The sequence below is a fragment of the Sorex araneus genome, chromosome 1 (genome assembly GCF_027595985.1).
Source record: "Sorex araneus isolate mSorAra2 chromosome 1, mSorAra2.pri, whole genome shotgun sequence".
In the NCBI taxonomy this organism is placed as follows: domain Eukaryota; kingdom Metazoa; phylum Chordata; class Mammalia; order Eulipotyphla; family Soricidae; genus Sorex; species Sorex araneus.
The window spans coordinates 421585029-421596561 of NC_073302.1; the positions used below are offsets into that span (position 1 = coordinate 421585029).

The following is an 11533-nucleotide window of genomic DNA, read 5'->3' on the forward strand; positions in this document are numbered from 1 at the left end:
GAAGCTAAAGGCATCTTCAGTGATGAAACACCACTGACCAAGCACGTTGAGATAACGATTAACAAATGGAACTACATTAAACTAAGAAGTTTCTGCACCTCAAAAGAAACATGACCAAATTACAAATACAGCCCACAGATGAGAAAAAGTATTCATCTCACACCCATCTGATAAGGGGATGATATCAGATATGTAAGTCACTGGCAGAACTTTACAAGGAAAAAACCTGCAACACTATCAAAGCAGTACCACTTCTGGGAATATATCCAGGGGCACAACAACACATGGTAGAACCAACCGCACTCCTATGGTAATTGCAGCACTATTCATGATAGCCAGAACTGCACAAAACCTGAGTGCCCACGAACAGACAACTGGATAAAGAAACTATGGTACATCTACATAATGGAATACTACCCAGGTGTTAGAAAAAAATGAAGCCATGAAATTTGCATATAAATGGATGGACTGGAGAATATCATGCTGAATGGCATGAGTCAGAAGGATGGTGATGACAAATATAGAATGACTGCAGTCATTTGTGGAATATAAAAAACAAGAGACTAATATTCAAGGACATCAAAAACAGGGGCCAGGAGAACTGATCCATGGTTGGAAGCTTGCCACAAGTGTATAGGGGGTTGAGCGCAGTTAGGATAGAGGAGGGGACCAACATGACACTAAGAGTTGGAAATGATCACTCTTGACAAAAACTGAATGTTGACGGTATGTAAAGAGATAAATATGACAACCTTTCAGTATCTGTGCTGCAAGCCATGATGCTCAAAAGGAGACATAGACAAACAGACACAGAGACAGAGACAGAGACACAGAGAGACAGAGACAGACAGAGAGAAAGAGAGAAGTGCCTGCCAGAGAGGTGGAGGTGAGGAAAAGTGGGGACACTGGCGGTGGGAAATGTACACTAGTAAAGGGACAGGTGCTGGAACATTGTATGACTGAAAACCAATCAGGAGTAGCTTTGTAACCGTATCACATAGTATTTCAATTAAAAACTGAATTAAGGAAAATTTTAAAAATTAAAAACAAAATTCATCAAATAACTAACCAGTTTGTATTCTGACCATTATAAATTTAGTATCTTGATCTAATTCATGCACTGTTCTGACTTGAAACATATCTGGTTGAGCAGAAAATATTTCCAGGTGAATAACATCCTGTGGCTTAACTCCATGTTGTAGTAAAGTTTCATCACTTTTCAGAATCTTTCCTAAAATTAAGATAAAATTATAGGGAGCGTTAGAAAAAAGATAAGTGCCAAACTGAGTCCTATGTTATGTTCCTCTCCAGCAAGGCTCTCTCTTTTTCTTCTACTTTTTAATAAAATTTTGTTTCCTAAAAAGAGAGAAAAAGAAAAGAAAAATTATGTTCGCACTCACTCCTAAAGGGATAGAAAATATCAAACATGCCTATATAAAAACATACCCACATCTTGTTCAATTACCAAATAAGAATATTAAAGGTCTCCCTATCTTGCTAGGATGTAAGCATAAAAATTACAAACTGGTAACAGTTAAGGTGATACTACTAAATAATCCATAACCCCCGAATCATCAAATAAAGTATGTAATAACAATGTGTCTCTTGAAACAATGAAAAGATAAATTTTATAAGTGAGTAAAATCATACCAAAGCATTAAGTTCATTATACATGAGGAAGCATTTTATATAATCACAGGATATATTCACACAAGAGGATGCCTGATCATTTTAATACCCTACTCCCCACTCCAGTGCAGAAAACTAAGAATTATATATAATGTCTCCTTTATCTGTATTCGTTATCAGGAACTCTTATAAATTAGGTCACGCCAAGGTAAACTAAAATTTAAGTTTGTATGGAAAGGTATATGTCAAGTATTGTTTTGTTTTTCATTTTGTAATGCTCATAAGTTATTCCTGGCTCTGCACTCACGAGTAACTCCTGGTAGTGCTCAGGGTACCAAGGGGATTACCTGGCAACCATATGAGTTGCCCGGGATTCTAATTTGACCTCATGCAAAGCAAACAACCTACCCACTACTACAGCTCCTTCCCCTGTACGTCAGATTTCTATGTTGTATTGCTTTAACTTCTACCTACTCTCCTACCACCATTGTTCTATCCTATTATATAAATTTCCTTTAATTATATTTCATTATTTTAAGGTATACAAGAAAACTGTATAATGTTACAGGCTGCTGTTTTGTGTCATTAAAAAGTTTCAATGGGCTGGAGCGATAGCACAGTGGGTAGGGCGTTTGCCTTGCACACGGCTGACCCAGGTTCGATTCCCAACATCCCATATGGTCCCTTGAGCACCGCTAGGGGTAGTTCCTGAGTGCAGAGCCAAGAGTAACCCCTGTGCATCACCAGGTGTGACCCAAAAAGAAAAAAAGTTTCAATGACTTCCAATATATTCTTTACCTAAATTAGAACTAGTAATTTAAATGTAACAAAAGTTCCACAAAAGTTTTACTTATTTGTAGAAAGATGATACCTTTAGTCTTTAACTAAGTTCAATAAAAGCACATTCAGAAAGTTTTGGGTTTCAATACCACATCTTAATTTTATAATTTTCAAGTTAACATAAATGGGGATAAGAGAGATAGTTCAAAGGACAGGAATACATGCCTGGAATGCACAGAACCCAAGTTTGATCCCTGACATGGAATCCTCCCTCCCCAAAACATCACTAGACCCAGCAATACGGCATTCTCGACCTAAGAACAAAAGTCAGATTGGCACCACCAGACCCAGCATGTTGGGGTCTGGTTACAAGATCCTAGCTAAAACTAATATGAATACTAGGTGGGTTTTGTGACAGGTTGAATGACAGTCCTAAAACATGGTAAATTACATTATATGGCAAACGCGATCACAGATTTTATGAAGGATTTTAAGCTGGAAAGAGTATTCTGAATTATCTAACTGTGTCCTAAATGTAATCACAAGAACACATTTAGGAGCACATCTGGAGAGAGAATAGTACCTGACTACAGAGGAAATGATATGACAGAAGTAGTGAAGATGAAGGAAGGATCCCAAGAGCCCATGAAAGCAAGGAATGCAACTTTAGAAGAGGGAAAAGCAAATGAATAGATTCTTCCTAGAACCTCAAAGGAAGAATGGCCCTCCTTAATGGCCTGTAACTTTACCTGAGCAAAACTGATTCTGGATTTCTATCCTCCAGAACTGGAAGAGAAATAATATATTGAGATCTTACTCCTAGCTCTGTGCTCCGGGATCCTCCAGGTGGCTTGAGGGACTACACAGAGTGCCAAAGATCAAATCCAGGTCACCCTCCTACGAATCAAGCGCCCTAACTGCTGTACATCTAACTACTTGTAACTGCTGTAACCACTCTATCATACACCCAGTATGATGTTTTAATGTATTAAATCTGTAGCTATTTTTTCAACAGTCACAGGAACATAGGTTCCCAGAGTTGTTCCCTTCTGCCACATGTTTCTAGAGTAGGCCTAATACCACCAAATTTGAACTTCAGTTCTAATACTAGACACTAAGCAAATATCTTAGAGAGTGGACGAATGAAACTTTACTCTTCTATCACTGCTGCTGAGTCAAATACTATTGCCTAGATAAACACATATAAAGAAGAAACATCAGTGCAAAAAAAGAGTGCACTGCAGTCAGATATTATTCTTTCTCCAGATGAGCTCCTAAATGTGCTCTTGTGATTGCATTAAGGACACAGTTAGATAATTCAGAATACTCGTTCCATCTGAAAAATCCCTTTTTTGGTGCCAGTGTCAAATTTCAAAGAGGTCTTCTTCGATTTTGAAATGTATCTTACAGTTAATGTGAAGCAGGTTTTGTTTGTTTTGTTTTGTTTTTTGGGGCCACACCAGGTGATGCTCCTCGATCTGCACTCAGGAATTACTCCTGGCAGTGCCCCGGAGACCACATGGGATGCCAAGAATTGAACCCAGACAGGCTTCTTATAAGGCAAACACTCTACCTGCTGTACGATTACTCTGGTCCCAGTGTGAAGCCGTATCTATAGTTACGTTCCCAGCTTATATACATTTTCCAAGTTCCTTGAGCTTTAGTTTCCCTCTCCCTGCTCCCCTCAAATTTAATTAAAATGGGCTGGAGCGATAGCACAGCGGATAGGGAGTTTGCCTTGCACGAGGCCGACCCCAGTTCAATTCCTCCATTTCTCTCAGAGAGCGGAGCAAGCTACTGAGAGTATCTTGCCCACAGGGCAGCTACCCATGGCGTATTCAATATGCCAAAAACAGTAACAACAAGTCTCATAATGGAGACGTTATTGGTGCCCGCTCGAGCAAATCGATGAGCAACGGGATGACAGTGATACAGTGATAGAATTACCTGAAAGGGTTGTTGAGTATTTTGAATGACTATGATAATACAGGCATATTATTTTATAGTACAAGCACTTAGTAAGCAAATTACCCATTGTCAACATGCCATCATGATTACTACTATTACTTCTAAAATTTACTTAAAATTTAGCTTTGTTTCCCCAACTAAGACATAATAATTAGTTGTCTGAATGTTTCCCTAACTAAGATGTAATAATTAGTTGTCTGAATACAAAAACATATTACCATTAAAAAACATTCATTATAATCATTTTCTAAAAACTAATTTTGAAACTGGAAAAATTGATTTTCTTTGAATTGTAAAGGGAAAGGGCACTATATGGGTATGGCTTAAATTTTTTTTTTTAGCATCATATTTTCCCACAAAAATGTTCTTACTTTCCTGGAAACTCTTGTGATATCTTTTTCACTTAATAACAAAGCATTAGGATGTGTGCTTAACTTGATAACAAAGCATTAGGATATATTTATATACTCAATATAAACATGTGCTGAACCATGTTACTTTTCTTAATTATATCTCAGTTTCAAATACTATGTTCTCTCATGACACAAGGTTAATATAAAGTCAATTCAAAGATTGAACAGAAAATGTAACTAAACATTATGGGAATGTAAGTTGACTTTAATGTATAGGTGTCTGATAAAAAATTTTTTCAGTATTCTCCTAATTCTATATATTCTCAGTAATCATCTGTATTTTCATTTGGTTCCCTCCCCATGTAAAACTAGTTTCCTTTAAAATTCTTTCCAGTTCCCCAAAGTTCCACATTTCTCACCCCTTGGGGATTAGTACAAGTACAATCACTTTTACTACATGGAGCTTTCTAGTAGCTTTCTGCCTATTCTCATGGCTTTTTTGTGCTTTGCTTCATTAAAGCACTAACATAATATAACAACAATTTTTTTTTTCTTTTTGGCTTTTCGGCCACACCTGAGCTGTGCTCAGGGCTTACTCCAGGCTTTACACTCAGGGATCACTTCTGACGGGCTGGCATTGGAAGAGGCAGGGTGGGGGCGGCAGAATATGTGGTGACAGGGATTGAACATGAGTCAGCTGTGTGCAAGACAAACACCTGACCTGCTGTATTATCATTCTGGTCCTAAATAATATGGCAAATATTGTATGCACTTTCTTATTACTCAGGAAAAAGATAATAAAGCAGGCAGTATGTTAAATCATTAAATACATACTCAGAACAATGCTCAAATAGTAAATATCACGGTGTTTGGTCTTACAAATCAAAGTTTTTTATGCTTACATTTTAAAACGAATTAGAAAGTAAGCTTACCAGCATAACGTATCTGTAGTACATCTGGTGGAATATTTAATAACTTTGAAAAATAGTCCTTCAGGCCTGATAAATTGGAATCAACTCTAAAAGGCCTTATAATTTCTTGACCAACAGGAATAAGTACAGCTTTTACTGCAAATAATAAAAGGAAAAAGAAACCTAGAGCAAAAGTCAACAAATTGCAGTCCAAAGCAGAAAAACATAATTCTGGGCATTATTTTTTTCATTACATGGAACACAGATCATATGTTACATTTCCTTATCAAAATCTCATGCTGAGTTACTTAAAATTTTCTACAAGTGTCCAATATTCTGCTATAAGCTTTTGCTTTAAAAATCAAAATGTCTAGAATTAGCATCAACAATCCATACCTACTACCCCAAATCTAGCTCAAGGTTTAGGTTTTTCTTGCATTCCCTTCTATGAAGACCATTATGCATTCAGAGTTACCTCCTTAATCAGAATTCCACAAGAAAGAAATAAAATTAAAATTAAATTTTAATAACATCAAACTGTGCTTAAAGGACATAAAATGAAACAACTTCCAATATCTAGTCAATGTTACTCAGATACAAGCATAGGAAACATTTCAGAAAAATCAAAAAATTGTATGCTCTATTAGAAAGATATATTCTGATACATAACAGTGTGTACCAGTGTCTTAGATGTGTGCCTACTTTGGTTACATGCTGCTGTCATGTATAGGTAAAGCAGCAATATTCATTAAAATTAAGAAAAAAAAACAGGCGCCTGAGAGACAGTAAGGCTCTTGCCTTAGATGCCAACAGCCTGTGTTCAATCTTGGGTATCCCAAATGGTCCCCATAGCACAGCTAGGAGTGTGGGCCACCCCCCACACCCACACACACACACACACACAAGATAAATTTCCAAAGAATTTTTTCTTTGACCTTTCAGCCACAAAAAATAACATACTAAATTTGTTCTTCTTTTCATAACCAATTTGTAGAAATAACTGCCAAAATGAAAAGCAGAACAATCACTGTTTATTATATGCATATTAAAATAAGTATGCACAGAACTAATTTTCACAAAAAATGACATTTCACTTTCTCTTCTATAGATTGGAAAATCTAGAAGCTTACATGTTAAAAATATGAACTGTTACTTTAAAGTGATATTTGTTCATGAATCGTAGTAATAAAGAAGTATTTAAAATTAGGGGCTAGAAAATAGCTGAGGGGTCAGGAGTACCTGTCTTGCACATGCAAGGACTTGAGTTTAAACCCTACCACCAAATGTCTTCCCCCTTCAACAAAGCCAGATATGACACAGGTGGCCCCTAGCATTGCTGGGCCACAGAGGGGCTGCAGCTCCTAGCCCTCAGCCCTTCAGCATGATTGGGAGCACCCTCGCGAAAAATAAATAAAATAAGTATAGGACAAGCTCTTTTTTATATATACTTATAAATATTTTGTTCTTCCCTTTCCTTTTTTCCAGAGTGTTAGACTCACATCTTAATGCAAAAAATATAATAAGATTGCATACAGATGTATGCCATAGGTTAAAATATTTTGTTATTTATAGCTATTGATGGGCTGGAGTAATGATAGCACAGCGGGTAGGGCGCGTTTGCCTTGCACTCGGCTGACCCGGGTTCAATTCCTCCATCCCTCTCAGAGAGCCTGGCAAGCTACCAAGAGTGTCTTGCCTGCAGGGCAGAGCCTGGCAAGCTACCCGTGGCATATTCAATATGCCAAAAGCAGTAACAAGTCTCACAATGGAGGCGTTACTGGTGCCCACTCGAGCCAATCGATGAGCAACGAGAAGACAGTGATACAGTGATAGCTATAGTAGTCATAAAGGTAAATAAGATATCTATCAAAAATCTCAATAAAATCTAGGCATTTTAAAATGGAATTTAACTATGTATTGTTGAGGCTAAGAATTTGTTTTTATAGTTTTGGTAATATATATAAAATTTTCTTAACTGTGACTCCCTAGCTTTAGGTAAGAGAAGTGTGTTAAGAAATTTTTTTGGGGGGGGGGTTTTGGGGGGGTCACACCCGGTGATGCACAGGGGTTACTCCTGGCTCTTCACTCAGGAATTACCCCTCGCGGTGCTCTGGGGACCATATGGGACGCTGGGATTAGAACCCGGGTGGGCCACGTGCAAGGCAAACACCCTACCCGCTGTGCTATCGCTCCAGCCCCGTGTGTTAAGAAATTTTTGAAATGCAGAACCAACACAATTTTTTTAAAAATCACTATGAGTTTATTACATGTTATACAAAATGTCTAATAATATATAAAAGAGAGTCCAAATTTACAATGAATAAAGTAATTAAGGGATATCAACTTCAGCTGAGTACAGCTGGGATAAATTTTCTCTTCTACCTCCTATTTATGTGGACATGCCACACAAGGACTAACCACTCGCACTAAGTTAAAACTACATTTTACCTAAGCTGTTTTAGAGAAAATTAAGCTGCTAGAAACTCTCAAAACTTTTGACAAGAGAGGAGCTGGATCTATAGCATATTGGGTAGGGCATTTGCCTTGCATGCGGCCGACCCAGGTTCGATTCCCAGCATCCCATAAGGTCTCCCGAGCACCGCCAGGAGTAATCCCTGAGTGCAGAGCCAGGAGTAACCCCTGAGCATTGCCAGGTGTGACCCAGAAAGAAAAAAAAAATTGACAAGAGAAAGAAGCAATTAGACAGAAAAATAGAATGGTTCTCTGTGTAATCACCTTTCTACTGCTTAACATCTGAATTATTACCATCATTGTTGTGATAATTCCTGCATGCCATCACCATCATGTCATTATAATGGGTACAAATCTAAAGACAAAAATAATCTCTCTTAAGTTTAATATGAATAACAATATGAACATATTTGGACATATGTCAAATATACATGAAACATGGAATGAGAACTGAATATGAAACTAGGAAATAAGTTGTCAGCTTCCATTCCATCTCTTGCTAGCTATGTACAACTAATCCCAAACTGACATCAAAAGAATCACATTCTTGGAGGCCACTCGGGGGAAGGGAGATGCGTGCTGAAAGTAGACTAGAGACTGAACACAATAGCCACTCCACACCCCTACTGCAAACCACAACACCCAACTGGAGAGAGAGAACAAAAGGGAATACCCTGCCACAGAGGCAGGGTGGAGTGGGGGGAGATGGGATTGGGGGGTGGGAGGCATACTGGGTTTATTGGTGGTGAATGGGCACTGGTGAAGGGATGGGTTCTCGAACATTGTATGAGGGAAACATGAGCACGAAAATATATACATCTGTAACTGTACCCTCATGGTGATTCACTAATTAAAAAATAAATTAATGTAAAAAAAAAGAATCACATTCAATTATATTTATCCACCACTTTATATTTTTTTAAAAAAGTCATATTCACCGACATTTTCTACCTCTCTACTATTTTCTAAGATCCATAATTAAGACTTACTTTATTTGCAAAAACAAATCACTGTCACTGTCACTGTCATCCCGTTGCTCATCGATTTGCTCGAGCAGGCACCAGTAACGTCTCTCATTGAGAGACTTATTGTTACTGTTTTTGGCATATTGAATACACCACAGGTAGCTTGCCAGGCTCTGCTGTGCGGGCTCGATACTCTCGGTAGCTTGCCAGGCTCTCCAAAAGGGCTGGAGAAATCGAACACTGGTCAGCCGCGTGAAAGGTGAACGCCCTACCACTGTGCTATAGCTCCAGCCCACAAAAACAAATATCAACTTAAATTCAATAATACTCTTTGATTTCGAGAGAATAGATTCTGCAGAAGAGAAGCCACCCACATAGCTGAAGAGACTCAAGTGATAAGAGTCACAGAAGTGTGATACAGAAGGGAAAAGTAATGTAATATCAATTATGAAACAAAAGTTTATGAGGAAAAAAAAGCAACATGTCATCAAATGCAGAAAAGAAATATCCTTTCTTTTCCAGACAATACCTGTTGCTAGAGAATTTGTCATTGATGCTTGCAAAGATTCCTTTGTAGCCTGTATTTTATCCAAAAACATGGGGGATGGCACTGAGGTATCACTTTCTTTGGCGTACAGGGAATCAGAGTCTTGGGTAAGTGATTCGGAGTCCTGGGTAGATGATTTGGACTCGTCTGATGACAGTTTCCCATAGCTTGATTCCTTTGAGCTTGAGGGGGTTTCCACATTCTTCTCCGCCTCCTGGGCCTTGGGGAGGGGTGGTGGTTCAGATGCATTGCCTTCGGCCTCAGGAGTCTCCAGCAGCACTCCAAGGGAGCCTGGAATTCGGACATCATCATGGTCTTCTGCTGCAGAAACTTCTTCCTCAGCCTCGAACCCTAGAGACTCAGGCTCCCCAGACTCAGATTCGCCAGCCTCCGACTCCCCAGTGTAAGAGGACTCTGTGTCAGATGACCCAGCCTCCGACTCCCAGACCTCGGATTCCTCAGAGTCAGATTCCCCAGCGTCAGATTCCCCAGCCTCCAGCTGCCCGGTCTCAGACTCTCCGGGCACAAACTCCTCTGCCTTAGAGACCTTGTCATTCTCATCAGACATTTTCCTAAATTAAGAAAAAAATACACACACTTACTATGTACATAAAAGCTACAATACTAGAGTTCATTATATACAAAATAATAAGAATGTTGATTATCTTTGTAAAATATGTAGCATATTTATTTCTGATTTTTTAATCAAAACACTACAGTCGCTATAACAGTATACCAAAAAGAAAACCTCAAAACAATAAATTTGAACTTTTCTGTAAAGGGTATATTGAAAACTAGTTTGGAAATGAGGGGTTGGTGATAGATTATGGCCTGTCTTCGAATCATGTGTCCAGTGGGCTAGAGTCCCATGACTTATTCTGGTCTCTGGGTCCATCACAATGAAAACTTCTGTCCTACTCCCCTCTTCTGTATCTGTTAAGAGGAACTTGGGCATAACAGTCCAACTGTTACCATTTAAATGCAGCAACATTCTTACAATGAGAGAAAACATTAAAACTGGAAGGAAGAAATATAATTACCACAATTTATAATGTCTGTTCATGCAGAAAATTTAAAAAACATCTTAGATACAGTATTAAAAATATGTGAGGGTTTTTAAACCTAGTCTACCACCCATTTCCAGGAAAACTATCATTCAGTAGCACTATAGCACTGTCCTCCTGTTGTTCATGGATTGCTTGAGCGGGCACCAGTGCCAGCGCCAGTAACGTCTCCATTGTGAAAATAGTTGTTACTGTTTTTGGCATATCCAATATGCCAGAGGTAGCTTGCCAGGCTCTGCCCTGCAGGCAGGATACTCTCAGTAGCTTGCTGGGCTCTCCGAGAGGGACGGATGAATCAAACCTGAGACAGCCGTGTGCAAGGCAAACGCCCTACCAGCTGTGTTATCACTCATTCAGTATTCTTTGGAAATCAATCTTCTTTTAGGAACAAATAGAAAGCAACTCCAGTTGCACCCTGGATTATTTCAGTGGGGTCTCTGGTTATCACCCACTTTTGAAAAGATTGGGTTGAATAGCTGCATCTACGTTCAGTATAAAACATACAAACTTATTTCCATAGACTAGCTATAATCAGGAAGCAAAATTAATGTTTAAAAACAACATAATAGAACCCAGAGTATATTTTAAACAAAACACCTAAATTGATCTAAAAAACTTGTGCTTTATTTGAGTGTTTAAAAACACTAGCCTATTAAAAGATGAATATGAATCATGATATCGTGATTCTTGGTGGTGGAATATGTGCACTGGTGAAGGGATGGGTGTTTGAGCATTGTATAACTGAGACTTAAACCTGAAAGCTTTGTAACTTTCCACATGGTGAATCAATAAAAGAATTTTTAAAAAAAATAAAAAATAAACATTAAATGAACAGATTTACTTT

The 11533-nt window shown here is 38.4% G+C and overlaps 1 protein-coding gene across 1 annotated transcript in view; it reads right to left on the reverse strand.

Moving 5' to 3' along the window:
• Positions 1 to 10193, reverse strand: part of IQUB (IQ motif and ubiquitin domain containing) — a 56226-nt gene extending 46033 nt beyond the window's left edge. The window contains exons 1-3 of the mRNA XM_004602247.2: positions 9608 to 10193; positions 5663 to 5797; positions 1070 to 1231 (exon numbers count right to left, since the gene is read on the reverse strand). Coding sequence (XP_004602304.2) covers positions 1070 to 1231; positions 5663 to 5797; positions 9608 to 10193 — 883 coding nt within the window. The remainder of the gene's footprint in view (positions 1 to 1069; positions 1232 to 5662; positions 5798 to 9607) is intronic.
• Positions 10194 to 11533: the final 1340 nt, after the last annotated feature.